Below are 21,467 nucleotides of genomic sequence, written 5' to 3' on the forward strand. Positions count from 1 at the left end.
GCTGCGCTGTATGCGGCGGCCAGTACCGCGGCGACGAGGGCCTCGCTGGCGCATGAAGACACACGACACTAAGGTACAAACTTTATCAAGTGTCAACACACGTGACACTAACATCCAGACACTTGACACTAAGCTGGTCCACACCTGACACTAGGGTACTGAAACCTGACTCTAGGGTACTTACAGACACCTGAGACAACTAAGGTACCGACACCTAATACTAAGGTACTGACACCTGACACTATGGTACTGACAAATGGCTAGGGTCCGTCACCGAGGAAACCAATGGAGACCCAAAAAAGACACCCATGCACCCCGCGGAGCCCAACGGGAGAATATATGCCTCTCTCCCGGCTTTCTAGCGATGGCCGCGAAGTAAAACTCCGGGTACATTAAAAATGGAATCAATTTCACCAAGTCAAAAGGTCAAAAGTTCTTCCACTGGAGGTACGGAACCTTAAAAACAAAATAGAATCAATAATTTGGAAAGGACCCCGGACCTAAGGCACTTGTCCCACTGCCGACGATGAGCGAGAAGCGAGCAGAGCGAGTAACTAGAACGAGTTGGCGAGCAGTGAAAAGCGAGTGTTCGAGCACAGACGGGCGATTACTCGCCCCACTCGCTCGTGCCGGGGGGCCGCCAAGCTAACAAGCGCTGAGCGAGTATCGCTGAGCTAGTTTTATAGCTCAGGCGAGTCTTAGCTCTTGTCGCTGTGACAGTGTGAACGGCCAGCGATCACTATTAATTTATGTCTCTTTTACTCACACAGGATCTTATATCTTTGTTTCGTTTCTTGAGCCAATCTTTTTCCTCGCCGGCGGTGAGACAACTGCCTTAAGTATGGAAAATGGGGTTTCAGTTAAATAAATAATTAATTATCCTGAGATTTTGAATATGTCAAAGGTTAGTTTAGTTTTATAGAGACCACTTCCAGCATTCTAGAATCTATAACATATCAAAATCTCAGGATGTTTTACTGAAACCACATTTTTCATTTTCATACTTTAGGTCGGGGTCCTTTGAATTTTGTTATTCTGTCAGCGGCCAGTTGTACAGAGGTCTGCCATATAACATGATGTCACGAATGTTTGGTGTCAGGTGGACGCGGCGGCATTCTGCGCGGAGTGCCACATACAGTTCCGCACGATGCAGCTGTACCGCAACCATCGCCTTTACACGCTCAAGCACGCGCGCGCCCGAGGACATGCCGTGAGTGATCCTGCCCATTACGTAGAGATAGTACCACGACGAGAGTTGATTACAACGATTACACGCACAGCTAAAATGAAGAACAGATTCGTAAAAGTAGAATGAATTAAATGAACGAGTGAGTGACTGAGTCCTTCTTCTTTCTGTAAAAGGTTTGCCTGGAAGAGATCGTCTTAAGATAAGCCGGCCTATTGCTCACCCTTAATTTTTAATTTGCGTATCGTTTACTATGTCTGGTGTACAATAAAGAGTCTTTGTATTGTATTGTGAATGTCAAAATCCCGCTGTCATTACATGAGATGCTCTTGTGTGCGTGACCTCAACTCTAGTGGCACCTATACTAGCATTTACCCGCGACTTCGCACGCGTAAAGGCGCGGCCATTTGCAGTCGCTCGTTTGCAGCGATAAATCTGGTCACGTGACCCCATTTTGAAGGTGATTTTGAATTTCCCTCGACTCGAAAAAAGTAGCGTCAAGTCGCCGCGTCGAGCAGCAGCGACAAGATGGCTTCTTGCAGGAATGATCTTGGCCTGCTTGGAAGCTGAGTTCTTAATCTCGTTTAGTAGCAGTTCGTGGCAGTGGTACAAATAAAAGATATTGGAGTGAATGAATAAAATAAATAAGTGTTTTTCCAGAAATTTAAGTGGTTTTTTTTTTCAGCGATAAAGCTCAATATTTTCAGCTTTATCGCTATATGTCACGTGACCAGATTTGACACTGGAAACGAGCGTCGACCGATTTCATGTGGCCGCGGCCTAAGCCATTAGGTTTAGCACTTGACGGAAATTCCGTAGTTTCACGAAAACTCCTGTGGGAATTCCAACAACCGTGGAATTCATAAACGTTGCGTAAAAAGTAACTGCACCAAATTTTATGTGTCTAATTCCGGCCGTTTAAATTTTGGGATTTTATCCCGATATCGGGATAAAAAGTAGCCTATGTCTTATTCCAGATGTCCAGCTATCTTCATACCAAAGGTCATCTAAAACCATCCAAGCTGTTTAGGCGTGAAGGAGTAACAAACAAACAGACAGATATACTGGAAAGACAGAGTTACTTAGTTCACCAGCCGTAATTGTTTTCAGATTCAAATGCAACTTGTGCAGCAAATCGTTCCTGCAGCGAGCGTCGCTCAAACTGCATGTGGACGGGGTGCACTCGCGGGAGCCACGCCACGCCTGCGGGGTCTGCGGGGAGGTGAGGGGGAGGGGCACAGGAAATCGGCATTTACTCAGATTAGTGTCTAGATTTGACTGTCCGATTCTATCTTTCGGTCTTTAAAAACAGTATTTTAGCGCTTGACATCACATGCTAGTATTTTGTCTCTGTCTAATCTTATTTTTTTTTTTCGGAGAACCAACAAGTATAAATTGTACAATAAGCTAATTTTATAGAAACAATGAGGAATCTCACAAGTAGAAATAGATTTTTCACTTCTCATGCTCGTAAAGTTCGTGTTTATGCTGGATCTACGAGTAGGCGACATAAAATTACTTTTTATGTTCTAGTGCATAAAGTAAAATCTTTGTCTAAGATCAAAGTAATCAGATGTCAACAGAACACAATTTTTTATTTTATTTTTAATAATTTTTAATTTATAAAAAACTAAAAATTCTCAAATCAATCAAAATACATAAATCAATAAAACTAAAAATATATAATTAATTATACAATAATGCATGAAAAATAAAACGTATATTAGAAAGTGAACAATTGTTTCCACTGTTGCTATTTCATTTCCCCACAATCTAAGTGAAAAGCAGTGTGTAAAACTCGAGCATTAAACCCATTTTCCCCTCGACGTCTATCCACCCTCGCCATACCGGCTCGGGTGGCTATATATACGTCTTGGGTAAAATGGCTCGTTTCATGCTCTTGGTGTACAATCAACTAAGTAAAACATACCCGCATAATCGCAAACATGGATAAAAGAAACACGATAAAGTAAGATTGTTTTTTTTGGAATCTTTTTTGTATTTTTTATTTCCCCACTGGGGACCAGCACTGGAAATCGAACCCAGGTCCTCGGCATTCCGTACCGCGTGCTATACCGCTACACCACTGCTGGACACCAAATAAGACCAGCACTGGGAATCGGACCCAGGTCCTCGGCGTTCCGTACCGCGTGCTATACCGCTACACCACTGCTGGACAACCTGGTTTCTGGTTTTTCTGTGCATCTATATTTCAGTTTGTATTTTAACGATATTAAATCTCTGTTCCATGTAAAGGTAGCTTAAGAGTTGTTTTCTGTTCGACAACGCGCTTTGACAAGCTTCGATTTCATAATTAAATTAAATAAGTCATTCCCTATTGGAGACAGCTCTGTCCAGCAGTGGACGTCTGTCGGCTGCTGATGGTGACGTTGTTTGTGCAGATGTTCAAGACGCGCATCGCCAAGCGCAACCACGAGCGCGTCAAGCACGAGGGCATCCCGCCCGCCAGGAATAAGGTCTGCGACCACTGCGGCAAGGCGTTCACGGTGAGACGCGCGCACGCACACACCAAACCTTTACTATTATTATTACACTATTACATTATTTTTCTCAAAAATGTCCGTAAAAGTTGACATTATTCTTTACATATCAGAAAGTGAAGTGCATAGTTTATGGTCAGCGAAAAATTAAAAAGTTAAAAAGATTGCAGGCGCGCTAGCTCGACAATAATAAATTAGTGCGCCTGCAATCAGTCCAAATTTTTTATAAAAGTTAAAAAGGGCCATGGAAATGTTGGCACAAGTCGTATACAGCCAAATCTAATGGCCAGTATCAGATATTTTGTTGGAACTTCGGACTTTTTTTATTGGGTCTGAAACAGCTTGTGGTGTTTTCGGTGGAAAAATACAGCTGGAGTTTATTTTTAATGAAAAAAGGCGGGAAAGCATAAGAAAAATAATTGGAATAAAATAAAATGCTATGATATATTTTGAGAAAAAGTTTAGTCTATTTCAGAATTATTCATCATTTTTGAGAAAAGCTTTATATTAGTCTCGGCTGGAATAGCAATTGCTGGCTTCGTATTAGTTAAACGGACTCGCAAGCTCGTCCGTTTAATACTCATACTCAGCCAGCAATTGGCTACTTCCAGGCCACGACAATAATCTACTATTACTGCACAGTAACAGTTAGGCCACTAAGCTTGTAGGACAAATTAACTTCATTTGACCTGAACTAAAAGAATTTCTTTGCTCACCCGCGACCTTAAACCTAGAACCTAGACCTATGAGGTCGCGGGTCAGCAAAGGAATTCTTTTAGTTAATTGGATTGACTAGGGTTGGAAAAAATCATGATTTTTTGAAAAAATCGTATAAATCGTGATCAGTTGTCATAGTTTTAACAAAAGTTTTGCGTAAAACGGAACGCGCTCTGAGAAAAAGGGAATTCCCCGCGCGGTGTTTAGTAAACGGCGCGCGGGAAATTCCCCTAAAATATCTCATTCATCCAAACAAGCTTTCGATCGTTCCGTTCAGTTTCAGTTTTCATTGAACTTGTTCTTGTTATTGCTGTTCCTGTTGGAAAACTGGTTTTTTTCTTTAAGTACTATAATAATGAATAACGATGACAATTACATTGATTGATTTTTAACCAACATTTATGACAATATAAAGAGAATTGATTAAATCATTGATTTTTATTGAAAAAATCATTTGATTTAAATCGTGATTTAAATCGTGATTTAAATCATGATTTAAATCAAAATTATTTAATCATGCCGACCCTGATATAGACCTCCTGATTCAATAAATTATTCATTTGACCTGTTAAATGTTCTCTTAAAGTTAACGGAAATCAAAAATAACATAATGTATCCTATTAGGATTAACTTTGAAACACCTTATAGATATAACCTTCAAATGCTTTGTCCACAGAACAAATCAACCCTCCTGGATCATATAAACACGCACACAGGCGCGCGCCCATTCGCGTGTAAGCTGTGCGACGCCACGTTTGGCTACAAGAGCGCCCTCTACCTGCACGGCCGGTACAAACACAAGATCAAGAAGAAAAACAAAAAAATCGAAGAAAACACTTGTACAGAGCAAGAGAATGGCACATAGGGAACGTTCCACTTAGCGCCCTCGACCATGACCGCTAAATTTGCCGTTCCACTAACATGAATGGGTTAAAAGGCCGCTGGCGTTGTATGCGAATGTTATAGGAACGTACATCTTAAGCGCCGTGTGCTCGCAATATGGCGGCATCGCGAAAACGTGGAGCCTATGAGAAAATATTAGCCCCTCGCATCCATCCGCCGCCAGCGACCCTCTTAAGGTCGTCCGTCCACCGTACCTCAGGACGCCCTAAAACTACGCTTTCCCGTGGTCTCCACTCGAGGACTCGTCTGCTCCACCGTTCACAGAGACACAGACAGAGTGTTGTAGCACGCCATGGAAGGGGCCTTTGTCCAGCAATGGACTGCTGTAGGCTGATGATGGATGATAATGAATTCCCGTGAATTTATGGTTGCTTTTCAAACAAAATTAATGACAGATAATGACTCGGAAAGTTCATCAAGTTCTGATGACATCGCTCTCATTCCTGCCCGCTACGTTTGCGTGAAAGCCCACTCTGACCCACCAATATTATGCGAGAGAAATAGGTGCGATGCGGTCGCGAACAGTGACGTATCTATGACGTCGAGTGAACGCTCGTGGTTACGGACGGTTAGTGGAACGTACCCATTTCCCGACGCGACGACGCAAAACGTCTACCGACGGAAAAACGTCTTTTTCGCTCTTCTCTTGGACAGGGTTTTTAGAGACCCCAAGTGCTTAGAAAAAAACTTGCTGTAAATAAAGCAGGTTTTAATTTATTCCGACTTGTATTTACAGTTTTTTATTATATAATACAGTAAATTAGCCCTAATGAAGTAGTTTTTTATTCAAGAATAGTAGATTGTACAACAAGAGCATAAAACGAGCCATTTTACCCGAGACGTTCATATAGCCACCCGAGCCGGTACGGCGAGGGTGGATAGACACGTCGATGGGAAAATGGGTTTAATGCTCGAGTTTTACACTCTGCTTTTCACTTCGATGGCGAGGAAATGAAATATCAACAGTGGAAACAATTGTTCACTTACTATGTACCTTTTATTATTCCATGCATCATTATATAATTATATTTTTTTAGTTTTATTGATCTATTTTGATTGAATTGATTGATTTTAAGTTTTAATAAATGAAAAATTATTAAAAAAATATATGTTGAAACTTCTTAGTTTGTGGATGTTTACACCTAATTGCCTTGGTCTTAGACGAAGATTTTACTTTATGCACTAGAGCACAAAAAGTCATTTTATGTCGCCTAGAGACAGCATAAATACGAACTTTACGAGCATTAGAAGTGAAAAATATATTTTTTTGTATTTGAACAGAATAAATGTTTTTTTTTATTTGACTGGATGGAAAACGAGCAAGTGGGTCACCTGATGGTCAGAGATTTATGTGTATGTATAACTCTTGACTGTACTTGCATTGTCATCCAAACTATGGCCATCCATAGTCGAGTTTGATAGTCGGCCTTACATCAAATGGGCTCGGGTTTTTAACAGACTTCAAAAAAGGAGGAGGTTATCAATTAGGTTGTATTTTTTATTTTTATTTTTGTTACCTCAGAACTCCGTCATTTATTAACCGATTTGATTTTTTTTTATTTCGTTCGTCTAGGAATGTCTTCAATTATAACCAATTCAGGATCTGATGATTGGATCTGAATCTGACGACGGGATGGCTAAATGGTTAGAGCACCTGACTACGAAGCTTGAGGTCCTGGGTTCGAATCCCGGCCGGGGCAGATATTTGTGTGAATAACACGAATGTTTGTTCTCGGGTCTTGGATGTTTAATATGCATTTAAGTATGTATTTATCTATATAAGTATGTTTATCCGTTGCCTAGTATCCATAGTACAAGCTTTGCTTAGTTTGGGACTAGGTCAATTGGTGTCAAGTGTCCCATGATATTTATTTATTTATTTATCTTAAGGAAATCGAGGGAACTCTTCAAATGTTGTAGGGACACCTATAGTAAATTGGATATATTTAGTAGTAACTCGTGCATTTGCTCTTGAAAATCATCATTTGGTGAAGTGGAACTGATGATGAAGACCACAGTTGACCATCGGAGTTACTACTCAATAACGTATTTCACGGGTTGAATTTTAATTACTTTGACACAGTTGCTAAGCAATTTATGCTCGTCGTAATGCATATGGTAAAACGGGTGGTGAAGCACCAGGTCTCCTTAATATAGGAAAAAGCAATCTGTCGTAAAAGGTGACGAGCAGATGATATTAAACTATTGTATCTTAGATTATTTACACTAAAAAGCGTGAAAAAAAATTTATAACAAATAATTTAACAAACTACAAAAAAACCATGAAAATATTTTTCTACCAGTCTGAAGTCGGTCGGTGCCTCAGCAGGAGCCAGCAGCAGGAGTGATTGAAGCCCAATATAAATATAAAGTGCGTAGGTGAGGTAGATGACTATAGGTCCACTCCTGCTGGCTCGTGCTGAGGCACTGACCGACTTCAGATCAGACTGGTAGAAAATTATTTTCATGGTTTTTTTGTAGTCGGTTATATTTTTTGTCATAATTTTTTTTTGTGAAAAGTGAATACCCTTATAGTGAAAAATATTTATAACGAGTATGAACATCCTACTTGTTACAGTTTTTGACTTTTTTAATGTACTGTTTTTCAGAATGTATCAAGTGATTTGCTTCAAATCTTGAAATGATGTTCTTTATACAGATTCTCATCGCTTTCAAGTCAAGCTCACCTCTAGACGTGAATCAAAATTAACTTACATGGGTCAAACCATACAAAGCAAGAAAATTAAGAATCCTCGTTCGTTATATCTCAGAATCATGCCCTATACCACGAAGTGCAAAACTCGAACTTCGTATGTTGCCGTCCCGCAGACGCTTATGTCTTTAAATACGCGAGTGAAAGGGACGGTGCGATACGAACATCGATTTTCGTAGTAACCCCTCAAGGGGCATGCATTCAATGTTTCGACGAATCACACAAGTTTATGAAAAAGTATAATAATAAATAAGTATATTTTTAATAAGAGCACTTGGTCTAGACCACAATAGAACTCTTGCATAACATTTATGGACCTCTTATACTCCATTTACTTTAACATTTGAAATTTGCACACGTTTTCAAATGAAACAAAGAAACTATTTAAAACTTCTATAATAAAAACATAATAAATGTACACGTAGGTATTTTTACTCCATTTGTGTTTTTGAAAGACTGAGAAACGTGTGTTACAATTTGACCGTTAATTCAAACCTTAAATTAAACGGAGTATAGTTGTCCGAAATAAAATCTTTATTATTTTGTTATTATTACACATCCAGCTGGTAAAAGATCGTTCGTGATAGATATCATCTCACGTGCTATTGCTATGTTCTTCCTTTCTTGGCTTTCTTACCCGCGTGTGTCCGTAAGTGAGTTTTCATGGGTGACTTTTGATTAAACCGCTTCCCACATATTTCACAACCAAATGGTTTCTCACCCGTGTGTATTCGTGAATGGGCTTTCAATACAGACCCCTTCTTAAACCGTTTGCCACATACATCGCAACCATATGGTCTCTCACCGGTATGCACTCTCATGTGGACCACCAATTGCTCTTTTAATTTAAACCGTGCTTGACAGACATCGCAACAGAACGGTCTCACGTCTGTGTGCGTGTGCACTAATTGTTTGTGGCGAGCCACGGTCCCTTTCGTCGCAAACATTTTCTGACACATGTCACAATTGAATGATTTCTCCCCCGTGTGCACATTTAAGTGTTTCACCAAGTACAGCTTCGCTTTGAATCGCTTTTTACATATATAACACAAGAATGGTCGTTCACTTGAATGTGATTTAAAGTGTAAATACAATCTCCTTTTTGTGACAAACGTTTTATTACATTGATCGCAATTAAATGATTTCTTTCCTGTGTGCATTGCTAAGTGGACTCTCAACACTGCGGCTTGCTTATACCGTTTTCCACATTTGTCACAACTAAATGGCCTCTCATCTGTGTGTGCATGCAAGTGATTTGTTAACTGTGACTTAAGAGTAAACTGCTTGCCACATACATCACAGCAGAATGCTTTCTCACTGTGTACAAGTAGATGCCTAATCAAATACGTTTTTCGTTTATACCGTTTATGGCATAAATCACAAATGAATGCTTCCCCACTTGTATGATTTTTGTATAAGTGATTTAACCAAGTCAGCTTGTTATTAAACTGCCTGTCACATTTATTACAACTGACAGATTTCTTAACAGAGTGTATCAAAATGTGCCTCTTCAATTCCGGCTCACTTTTAAAATGTTTGCCACAAGTATTGCAAATATATGCTTTTTTGGGTACATACATGTGTGATTGTTCCCCGAACGAGTGAGCACTGCTGCCACGGGGTGTTGCTTGTCGTTTAAGATCACAATCGAAGGCCAAAGGACTAGAATAGCTTGAGATAAGCTCGTCACCCTGAGGAATGTGCTCAAGTCCGATGCAGTAACTCTTGAGCTTAAACTGCTGCCCGAGGGTCTGGCTCTGGGTTAGTTCATCTGCTGCGAGGATCTGGCTGTACTCAGGTGCGACGTCAGCATCACGCGTCGGCTCCAGCTTACATGGATGCTCCTGCCCTTTGTCCAGCAAATCTGAAAATATTTCAAGGAAGTTGTTAGTTTCTATTTATGGGTGACCAGAATTCATTTTAGTATAAGGTGGCCAGTTAATAATAGCATCAAGTCGATTTTCCGTCCTCATTTGCAGCTCAGACAGTTGGTATGTTCGCCGAAGGATAAGGAGCCCCTGAGTGGTCCCGGGGTATATGTGATTCCCTGTGCCTATGGTAAGAGCTATATTGGAGAGACTGGACGAAACGTTTCCACAAGGGTATCGGAGCACATACGCAGTATGAGGAAACAGAACGACAAGGGGTCTGCTGTGGCCGAGCACTCAATGGACTCGGATTCGACGCACTATATCACATTTGATAAGGTATCTGTACTTGCGAGAGAGAAATTTTTCATTCCGCGGAAAGTGCGTGAAGCCATCGAGATTAGTCGTCGGCCGAATTTCAACCGGGATAGTGGTTGGACGGTACCTCCGAGTTGGAAAACGGTGTTAAATACTCGTGCTGCGTCATCGGTGTGTGTGAACGTACCTTTACAGAGCGATGTTGTTAGTGTTGTGTACTACCCTATATTTGACAGTTGTAATGATGATGAAAACGCGGGTAGTTGTGTGCCGGTGTCAGTTTCGTCGGGTAGTCGCGCGAGCAGAGCGGTGGCGCGCAGTGCGCGGGTTGCAGCAGCCGCTGAGTCGCGTTGCTCCGAAGACGAAGGGCTACGGATTAGCCCGAAACATGTCGAGCTAAACTCGATTTAAGACGTGAGTTATCCGGGTCATTATATTTAATATGAGCATTTATATTAGTTTGGATAATGAATGATGCAATAAATAATGTTGACGTGTTAGCACTGTAGTCGAAATAAGACTGTTGACGAGTTGGTACTGTGGCCCACGTAAGAAAGCAGACAAGATAGGAAAGTGACGATGTGGGAATGTTGGCGAATCAGAACAGTAGACTGTGTGAGAATGAGGACGATTTAAGAAGGTGACAAAATGGGACTGTGGACGATGTCATCCTGAGCCAAATAAATAAACAAACAGGGCAAGTTAAAAAAAAGCTTGTAAAAACAACTCACCTTTACCACTCAACAACTTTGATCTAGTGCTGGTTACATAATCCATAGCATCACTGCAAGCACCCTGGTCACCGTTTTCTTCTGTTTCTTTATTTGGAATTGGTAACAAAGTTTCATCATCCAACTCAAAAGATTCATCAATTGGTACATCATTGCTGTCATAATCATAAGTGTGTTCAACAGGGCATTCGTGGAATGTCTTTACACATTCTTCTTTCACAGTTTCAGTTTTTACATTAACTTGTGAACTTTCTAGAATAATCTCCAGGTACACAGGTGTTATCATCAGACTAGAGAGGCTGTTGATTTTGGTTTCCTAAAAATTTAACACTTTATTCTTATGCAATTATTATGGAACAAAAATCTAAATAAATATATCAGTTAAGGGGCTACCCGAGGTTTTCATCGATTTTTGACAAGTTTTGAATCAAATCCTACTTTTGCACTACAGATAGAATTATAAGTCAAAGGGCTATCGGTTCTCCAATCTTTTATCTCCATTTTTGTCTACCGGATTTTGAAAAAAGGAATACTTTATTTTGTATGATTTTTTTAAACATTGTCTGAAAAAAAAAACACACTTATTTTGTATCTCTATTGAAGTAAAAGATCTAACATGTTTATGGGCGGTGGTGATCTCTTACCATCAGGAGACCCACTTGCTCGTTTGCCATCCAGTTGAATAAAAAAACATATACAAAATCTACATATTTGGGTTTGTCTTTGAAGTCTCTAAAAACTGTTTGAGGGTTTTCATTTGAAACTAATTAACACAAAAGTTATGGCCAGAAAACCAGTTTTTTGGCCTAAAATTGTTCAACTTTGATGCCAAATATCTCGAAAACAATGAACTTTGAAGTAAATATGGGATACTATATTGCTTAACGCCATTATTGTTAATATAATAAGCTACAAAAATCATTAGAAAACTAAGGAATTCAGATCAAAGCTCATTGGAGCATGGGATCCCTTTCAATCATTAATAAATAAATAAATAAATAAATATCATGGGACAGCTTGTACTATGGATACTAGACAATGGATAAACATACTTATATAGATAAATACATACTTCAATACCTACATATTAAACATCCAAGACCCAAGAACAACATAAGTATAATTCATACAAATATCTGGCCTGGTCAGGAACCGAACCCGAGACCTCTGGCTTCGTAGTCAGGTTCTCTAACCACTAAGCCATCCAGTTGTCAATCCGGTCATCGTAATATCAACTTTGTTTGCTTGGTTCATCCAAAAGTTCAAAGCAGCAATATTGTAGGACTCAGAACTTGCTTGATCAACATGGTCTAGCAAGTCTAATAAAGAACTAAAACTAACTGGGTACTTCACTCTTTGATCACTCAGGTAGCTTCGCCTGCATGGCAAATGTATGTCTCCACACAAAGCCCTAAAACACAGTTAGAGACAAGCACGGCGTCTTGTGCTGTGGTGAATGGTTTTGTTCTGTGTTACCTACATATGAGGGTGTTCAAATATTATGCAACGCAATTTTTGGAAGATTTTTCGGACCTGAGATTTTATGAGGACCTGGGTAGGATATAGGTTAGTTTTTATCTCTTTTATACCCATAAAACATAATTACGAATATAACGATGATTCTCCACAATACTAACATTGGCGTGACGCAACGCGCTGGCCAGGAGTGCCTGTGCCCTCGCAGCCCGGCTCCGGAACGCTGCTATCTTCCCCACGAAAAAGTGGCACTCCCAGCATAGTGCGTCACCTTCAGATAGCTGTAATACAAGAGTACTTTATGTTCACTAATAAGTCTAGCTACCTACCGCATACACCTTACCTAAGCTTCTTCAATAAGCAGGTTCTTGCTCATTTAAGTAATCCAAAGGAACTTACGTCCAGCAAGAACGAAGCTCGAGATTTGGAATCATGTACGGGGAACAGCTTCCTATCTTGACTCAAACATGTCACGCAGATAGACTGTTGTAGGGGTAAAGCGTCCCCAGCTGCATTCATTATACCTACACGGAAAATATTTGGCTAAATAATAGACTCCAAGCAAAAACAGCCCAAACGACTGCGCTTAAAGTACAAACATAAACAAATGCCAATCGACGTGCACTCAAAAGTCAAAGTCAAAACTGACATGACATGACTGTGACTGTACATACGTACGTACCGACTTGAGAATAACATACCTCATACCAATGATATTACTTAAACAGGGAGTAGATATTATGTTATGCTACAGTTACCACTACCGCCCCCGAGTTGAAGATTCAAAAATGACCCAATGAGGGCTATCGCATATGAATTCTACACTAGAGACACTAGTGTAGCGTGAGGGAGGTCTCCGAAATGCCAATCTCAATAGTTTTTGGGTGAGCTACGCGGGTTTATTTATTATTAGAATAGTTTTGTGAATATTTTGCATTACCTGAAATTAATTATGGCAATTATGCGTTACGGGGCAATGAATGTCTGTGTTTTGAGACAGTTTTGTCTTTCGAAAACATTTTTGCTTCTTTTTTTATCGAACAAAATGGGACTACGCAACACTGTTGTTGCGCGATATTTTTATGGTGCGGTTTTAAGGTGTATTAAATATGATTTTTCTAAACTTTGTTTTCACGCCCGTAATAACATACGATGAATGAAAGCCACACTTTAAAACCTCACGCATCAGTGGCGCCATCTAGAAAGACAAAAAACGATAGCCCTCATTGTCTCATCTCATGTCGCAATGGTGAACTCAATATCAATATCAAGTCTTGCATTGTCGTGCATTCATTTCGGGTCGATAAAATAAATACGGTACGGTTTCGGTTCGGTCGGGAATACCGCAGAGTATTTTACGGGTTACTCTTTCCCGGCTCGGATAATACCGGGTTGGAAATACCGAATCTGTTTTCCGTGTACACGCCCATAGAAGCTCCTGTCAGTTTGTATGGGCGTGTATCCACAGATTACTATATGTAGCTAGCTACAGATAGGACAGTCAATTATTGTTGTTTCCTATTATTGACGTTGTAGCGCTGTTAAATTTTACAATCTGTGGTACTTATTTGACAGTCGTAGGGCTTTTCCACAGGTCAATATAATCATTATCGATAGTCTCCAGTTAATGCTAGTGATGCGCTCTACGATAAATGGGAGTTACGGATGTCTTGTACTAATTTAATTTTTATTCATACTCGTATAAGTTATGAAATAAACGACCAAGTGTTTTTAATCATTTATTCATTAAAGGGTCTCTTTCCATTAAATTATATTTGAATAAAATTTTGAACATGGAGCTATTATTGCAAAGGTTAGAAAACTTTCCCTTAGACGAGAGTGGTACACCATGACCATTTCTTTACGTGAACAAGCAGAATATAATATATTCGATCGATGAGTATGGTCAAAATGTCTTTCACATACGCGTATCAACAACAGTTGACTCTTGGTTAAAGCCAGCAAATAAGGGCTAGTCGGTACTAGCACGAATCCAAAGATTATGTAAATAGTCTTTTTTGGGCATGTAAAAATAGTTTATCAGTGGCACTTGTTGAATTACATCAACAACACAACACTTGAATTTTGCAATATTGGAAGTCAGTAGAATATCACTCGCACTAAAACACTACCGCAAGTAGAGTATTGTATTGTTAAACAGAGGAGGATGGCTACTCATGGAACTAACAACTCGACCAAAGGAGGACATCGCAATAGAATACCCGCACTCACTCAATGTTTAAACACAATGACGGGTAAGGACATGACAGCAAAGAAATGGCGGCGGTCCACAGATTGTAATAATATCATACAAATGGCAGCGCTACAACGTCGATGAATGAAACTACCTGTCAGGCCCCTGCGTGTATCTTTGTGAACCATACTGCGTGTATACAAAGAACTGGGTCGGTATTTCCATGTCGGTGTTATCCGGGCTGGGAAAGAGTGTCACTCACTCGAGAAACTTTCGCCGTCTGTCACTTCTGTCAGTCGGGTCCTGATTGGGCACACACAATCTGTATAATTTAGTATCTAAACTAAAATGATTATTTGCGAAAGTAAAGTATTCATCAAGACCTTTCTCCACTTCCTTTTGTATAGTTTTCATTTTCAAGTCAGTTTTTAACTGACTACTTATAGTAGTCTGGGATAGTAGTTGTTGTGTGTCGTTCTGTGATTAACATAAGATCGATCGATTGTGGGGTTTCTACCCAAGAGCCCAAAACGCGCAACTTTCTCTGCCGTAGAAGATCTAAAGTATGTCTCCACTTATCCAACTCCCAAATTCGACATTCGTGTGACCGCACCGATCGATGGGGTCATTATTGTCCCAAAAATTTAATTGATTTTATTGCTAAATATTTATCATTTTGTTTACAATGAGTGCAGCTAGAGTAACTTTATTCAGCCAATCTATATGCGTAACATGTTTGAGTCGAGACAGAAACCTGTTTCCTGTAAATGATTCTAAATCTCATGCTTCGTTTTTGAACGTAAGTTTCTTTACATTCTTTGCATGAACCCTATAGTAAAGTGCTGGCTAATAGATTTATTTATGAGCAAATTTATAAGTCTAAAGTAGCACTGGGCTACACTACTCTTAAAAGTACGTAACTACAAAAATTATACACAAAGAAGAAAGGCTGGCCAATCAACGCACTGGTTGGCAAATATTAATTCCTTGGTGGGCTACTTGGTGGCCCGCAGGCCTGAGTTCGGCTAGCTTTGCTACTGTAGCCAGGGGCCGTCTTTCACCTATTAGAGGCCCTGGGCACAACATGCTGCATTCAGGAAGCCTGATTTTCAGGCGAGAGGAGTAGCTATCAGTTATCATTTGGTAATGGAGTAGGGACTAGGGGCCCCAATGCATTGCGGGGCCCTGGGCACATGCCCAATGTGCTTAGTGGGGAAGAGGGGCCTGATTGTAGCTAGTGCTTTTGTAAGACCAATTTTAATGGCATTATTATAAGTGAATGATTACACACAAAATAGGCGCACTAAGTGTTCTAGTTGCGGAAAGCAGCCCACTACTGCCTAGTGAATGATTACTGTACCTTTTGGTTTCTTCACAAATTCACTAAGCTTGTTTAAAAAAAAAAAGTTATGAATTTTCTGAATTATTAAATAGTAAATCAGGCAGTTACTCTGTTAATATTGTGTTGAATGGTTTGGTCTATTCATCTTTGTCCATAGGGTTTTTTTTTTCTTATTTTGCATGGGACCCAAATCTCTAAGAACTGTTCTTCCCAAGTCTGAGGTACGAACACATTCCAGTCCATAGGGTAGAGACACATTGTATGAACCCTGGGTATGTAAGCTATATACTAATATTATAAAGATACAAAGTTTGCGAGGTTGTATTGGGGTAATCTCTGCATATACTGAACCGATTAAGATGAAATCAGGTACACAGATAGTCCTAGGGAAGGACATAGGATAGTTTTATCTCAGAAAATTGCAGTTTTCATGGGATAGCAATAAATGAAGTCTATGCAGGCAGAGCCGCAGGCACCAGCTAGTAAAATATAAAGTGTTTTGTGTTTTACAGCTATCTGAAGATGATAAGTTATGCTGGGAGTGCCACTTCTTCGTGCGGAAGGTAGCAGCGTTCCAGAGCCGGGCTGCGAGGGCACAGGCTCTCCTGGCCAACGCGCTGCACCAAACTAATGTTAGTATTATGGAGCATGGTCTTTTTGTGGAAAATTATCTTTTAAAGTTATAACTAATAGAATTGGTCATTACTTTGTAAAAGTCTGTATCTGTTGACTAAAAAAAAATAAGGATACAACACAATTCAATATTCAATGTCTATTGAACAACAGATAAATAACCATTAAAAAAAACACATAAAATAATACATTAGACATAGGGGCGTTCAAGTAATAGTAACGCAATTTTTGGCGATTTTTGACCTATTTTGTACCTTGCTATTTATACACAATATCAAATGTCATTAATCAACTTCTGCTTCTGAGCTTACATTTTACTGCTGATCAGGAATTTTATCAAACAAGAAAACTGTTGTTTAATCATATATACTTTATATCTCTTTCTCTTTCTCACTCATATAGGTACCATTTACAAACTAGTGTCGAAATTTTAGGTTGCCAGCATCAACAGTCTCTCGAGTCTAATAATGACCCCAATACATTTGGAGATAATGGAGACCTCAGACCCATTGGAAGTAGAAATAAGTATCAAGTCAGAAATTATAAAAGAAGAATGTGAAAACACATTATACGGCTGTCCTACTGAAGACACTTGTAACATTGATAATGTACCTTCTGATGAATTTTTTGAAGAAATAGGTGATGAAAGTTCTTTACCAGTTTTAAATAATCAGACTGAAGCAAAAGGTGATGAGGCGACCTGCGGTGAAGCAATGGGTGATGACGATGACGATGACAATGCTAGTTTGAAGTCCTTGCTGAATAAAAAAAGTAAGTTGTATCTTATGATTTTATGGGAAACCCTTTAAATCGTTCTAATGCAAAGTGGAGGCTTTCTCACACAAATCAGATGGCTAAGTCAATTTGTACAATTTTTTTGTTAAGTGTTGCAAACGCAACTGTTTTTATTTTGTCATTTATGTTTTAAAATTACTTAAGCTGTAAAGTAAAATCAAAACGTCTCAGAGGTCATGACGTTAAAATATTGACCGATCACAGCTTCGCATGTACTAGAATATAAAGCTATGTAACCGTCAAGACTCATTTTTAGGCACTTTCCTATGTACACCAGCTACCTCCGAAATTATACTTACAGTCTAATCTTTATCGAAGTTTTATTCAAGCATCGCTTGAAAACCCTCTACTTCAGCAGCCTCGGTTTCGGCAGCTACAACTTGCAATGTTAATAAGTATTAGTACTTAGTACAGATCTATTGAATATTGTTTTTCCATAGTATTTGGTTGCATAAGTTTCGTATTATCTTGCTTTCTCTATAAATACGAACTTTTCCGACAAAATACGATGGAAAAACATTACTCACTACATTTGTACTGTAACATTGGGGTCATGTGTCTTGATGTATGTGTGAGATGTCAGTTTTAAATTTTATTATATTATATTTTGCAAGGCAGTTTGCCTATCTATAGAATAGCATTACAGAAAAACATTTCCTTCTTTTTGAAGATGGCCACACAGTAACTTGTTATAAAATAAATTGTATAAAATAAACTTGTATAAACTGTTTCAAATCATCATTCCAACTTTGTTCTAAATATTTTCAGATTTGCTGAAGAAATCACAGGAGCACCTACCTAAGTACAGTCAGCACCAAGGAGATGAACCTTCGTGCAGCCAGATGTTCGATCAGCGGTTTGAGGCCAGGAGTTGCTTCGTTGGACTCAAACACATTCCTCTGAGCGACGAGCAACTTCCAAGTTACACTATACCTGTGATCTTTGATTGTAATCTCAAACACCAGCAAGTTAGCCCACAAGAAACACCTCACAGCAGCCACGTTCGTACCATGCAAACACAAGTGGCCCATAAAACTCATACTTGCAATACTTGTGGCAAACATTTTAATGTTAAATCAGAATTGAAAAAGCATGTTAAGGTACACACAAGTGAAAAACCATTCAATTGTGAAATATGTCATAAACGGTTTAGTGTTAAGTCATCTTGGGTAGTTCACTTACGAAGGAAACACACAGATGAGAATCCATTCAGTTGTGACATATGTGGCAAGAGGTTTAATGAAAACTCGTTCTTGATAACTCACTTACAGAGAATACACTCGGGTGAGAAACCATTCAGTTGTGACACATGTGACATGAGGTTCAGTCAGAAGTCGTCCTTGACAACTCATCTACAAATACACACAGGTGATAAATCATTCAGTTGCCATATATGTAATGAACGGTTTGCACAAAAAACGCGCTTGACTAGTCACCTTAGTACACACTCCAGTGAGACACTGTACAGTTGCACTATATGTGACAAGCGCTTCATTCTAAAGTCAGCCTTGAAAGCCCACTTAAGAAAAACTCATGCAAGTGACAAACCACTCAGTTGTGAAACATGTTATAAACAGTTTACAGAAAGACGTGCCTTGTCTTGTCATATTCGAGTTACACACAAAGATGTGAAATCATTCTGTTGCGATGTGTGCCAAACATGGTTTAAACATAAATGGCATTTGGTAGATCACATGCGAATACACATGGGTGAGAAACCATTCTGTTGCGATGTGTGCGGCAAACGGTTCGCCCGGAAATCGCACTTAGTTGCTCACACGCGAACACATACCGGCGAAAGACCGTATCGCTGCGATGTGTGCGGCAAACAGTTTGCACGGAAGCCAAATTTGAATAGCCATTTACGAATACACTCAGGTCTGAAATCAAGAGCATAGCATAAGATGATGTGACGAATATAACAACACCTAAATAATTGAATAGTTCCCTAGGAAACAAAAAAAAAAACTGAGCAACAAAAATCTGGCTCTCAAATGTGCAAATAATTAGTACATTGTGTCTTTAGGGCGGTAAGTGAGGAATTACGAACGAGAGTCTATTAGAAGCCCGAATAAATAACTTTCTGCTTGGTGCAACAATCTACTATTAATTTTGTGTGCAGAGTGGGCCGTGTTAACATTTATTCCTTGTATAGGGAGGAATGTCTTTTGTTCCTCACTTGTAACAGATCTAGTTTAAAAATAATATTAAACGTATTTGTGGATTGAGGCGAAGAAAATACTTTACTTCTGTAAATAATACTAAGCACGCATCAAAATTTTATTGTTAATAAATATACCTATTTGTATCATCCCCTTTGTTGTTTCATTGATGATGATGTGTAATTACTTATGGTAATTACTAATTACAGATGTGCAAGTTGCAGAAAGTTTCCAAAAAGTTGGGAAAGTTCTCAGAAATTTCTGGAAATTTTCACAAGAAATATAGGAAATTTAAATAAGTTTCAACCCCCATACAAAATTGTGAGAAATTTCGGAAATTTTTCTATTCCGGAATTTGTCATTTCTGCAATTTTCGAAAGTTTCCTTTGGCACATCTGATGTTTAATTTACTACTGCAACCACTGCAACGCATCGCACTTAGTTTGCGTACACATACAATATTATTGGATTTGTTTAATTTAATAATTGTTTTGATATTCGTATAAATAACTAGCCGCCTGCCTTGGCTTCGCAGGGGTGTACTGACTATCAAAGACTACAGTATATATAGGGAGACTGACTATTTCAAACAAACTTGTGTTTGTATAGCCCAGGCAGGGTGACACTATTTCCCGTCCGTACAATACCGACATGATATTTCGTGTACACGCCCACGCCCATAGAAAATCTTGTCAGTTTGACACCAGTTTGTATGGGCGTGTACACGAAATATCGGGCCGGATTTCCATGTCGGTATTGTCCGTGCCGGTAAATAGTGACACCCGTCCCGTTCACATGAAATATGAACTGACCATTCGTAATCTTCACTAAGATCCTTAGACAAATGAAGCTAAGATCTAGAAAGCTTTTTGTCAATATCAAACAAAAGCGAGCCGACTGTCGAAGCGAATAGCAAGTTATTCATATTTCAAGAACTATAAGTAAGTACTGAATAGTAGATTGATAAACGAAGGGTGGAAAGTGATCCATTTCACCCTAGATATTTTCGAGCGCCAATAGTTCTAGGGGAAATGGGTAATTTCACCCGAGTTAGACATTCTACTTTTCATTTCGACTGTGAGGAAAGTAAAATAAATATCAGTTAAAATTTCAAATGGACATTCGGCATTCAATCTTCAGTGTTGTATATGTATAAGCTCCTTGGTCACAACGTGCATCTAGATGGCCATGCCGAAACGTGAAAAAAAAAGTGTCACATTATCATGGCATTATGACGGGCAGCAGAATGGAAGAATTATTTGAAATGTTGATTTTCTGTAATTGCGAGAAAAAAAAAGACCAACTGTAAAATGTTTTTAGTGAGAACCTAAATAGAACGTAATAAACACGTCGTTTAATGTATGTACCTATGTATAGCTGAGTTTAGATATATGAAAAGATTTAATTTTATTAATATGATGTAACTCGTCGACTCCGTGGCTAATCGTGGCTAATAAAAACGCAATTTTCCACCCGGCTATCTACCCATGAAAATTAAACTTTTCAAACAGAAGAGATGAAAATAAAATAAACTGTTTAACCTTGGTTTCGGAGTCCAATCCAAACGCTCCCGCTAAATAGTTGACAGACGCTTTTTTCCGTGTGGCAACGCGTGACATAGGTTTAGCCTAGCGCCTCAGAGCCTGAAATAGAATGAAAATTCATAAAAATGAACATTTCTTGCAAATCTGACCGTAGATAATATCTGCTGGCTGGGCTGTAATGTAATAAAAAAGAAGTGGTTCTTATTGCAGCCATTTCCCTATTTCGTATTTCAGGCTCGATGCTGGCTGCTGGCAACAAGATAGATCGAACAGCTGTGAAGCTGTCTTAAGAAGTGATTGATTTGATTGAATGACATTGACGTTTGTGTTTGTCGTGCAACGTTACGTTCGTGTTTTCTGTTTGGTTGGGCTTTGCTGAAAGTT

General features: G+C 39.2%; 3 protein-coding genes across 6 annotated transcripts in view; 2 read left to right on the top strand and 1 right to left on the bottom strand.

The window, feature by feature from the left end:
* The window catches only part of LOC141444881 (zinc finger protein 711-like), a 33,265-nt gene extending 27,297 nt beyond the window's left edge, over positions 1-5,968 (top strand). Inside the window, exons 11-13 of the mRNA XM_074110618.1 lie at positions 2,297-2,408; positions 3,589-3,693; positions 5,081-5,968. Of these exons, the coding sequence (XP_073966719.1) occupies positions 2,297-2,408; positions 3,589-3,693; positions 5,081-5,269 (406 nt within the window). The 3' untranslated portion in view covers positions 5,270-5,968. The remainder of the gene's footprint in view (positions 1-2,296; positions 2,409-3,588; positions 3,694-5,080) is intronic.
* A 1,229-nt stretch (positions 5,969-7,197) lies between these two features.
* LOC141444879 (uncharacterized) lies at positions 7,198-13,516 on the bottom strand. 2 transcript variants are annotated; one of them, XM_074110612.1, is made up of 5 exons: positions 13,354-13,516; positions 12,813-12,937; positions 12,575-12,694; positions 10,938-11,253; positions 7,198-9,884 (listed from the first exon to the last, which is right to left on the bottom strand). In XM_074110612.1, the coding sequence occupies exons 2-5, from the start codon at positions 12,930-12,932 to the stop codon at positions 8,629-8,631; spliced, it is 1,812 nt and encodes a 603-aa protein (XP_073966713.1). In that variant the 5' UTR covers positions 12,933-12,937; positions 13,354-13,516; the 3' UTR covers positions 7,198-8,628. The 2 variants fall into 2 exon arrangements, with proteins under 2 accessions (XP_073966713.1, XP_073966714.1); XM_074110613.1 differs by lacking the exon at positions 13,354-13,516 and adding an exon at positions 13,115-13,147.
* On the top strand, positions 9,925-19,691 carry LOC141444883 (uncharacterized). Of its 3 annotated transcripts, none has more exons than XM_074110625.1 (4): positions 9,925-10,620; positions 16,462-16,581; positions 17,017-17,353; positions 18,146-19,691. In XM_074110625.1, the coding sequence occupies exons 3-4, from the start codon at positions 17,050-17,052 to the stop codon at positions 19,273-19,275; spliced, it is 1,434 nt and encodes a 477-aa protein (XP_073966726.1). In that variant the 5' UTR covers positions 9,925-10,620; positions 16,462-16,581; positions 17,017-17,049; the 3' UTR covers positions 19,276-19,691. The 3 variants fall into 3 exon arrangements, with proteins under 3 accessions (XP_073966726.1, XP_073966723.1, XP_073966725.1); XM_074110622.1 differs by lacking the exon at positions 9,925-10,620 and adding an exon at positions 14,895-15,406; XM_074110624.1 differs by lacking the exon at positions 9,925-10,620 and adding an exon at positions 15,418-16,170.
* Positions 19,692-21,467: the final 1,776 nt, after the last annotated feature.

The sequence above is a fragment of the Choristoneura fumiferana genome, chromosome 30 (genome assembly GCF_025370935.1).
Source record: "Choristoneura fumiferana chromosome 30, NRCan_CFum_1, whole genome shotgun sequence".
Lineage (NCBI taxonomy): Eukaryota > Metazoa > Arthropoda > Insecta > Lepidoptera > Tortricidae > Choristoneura > Choristoneura fumiferana.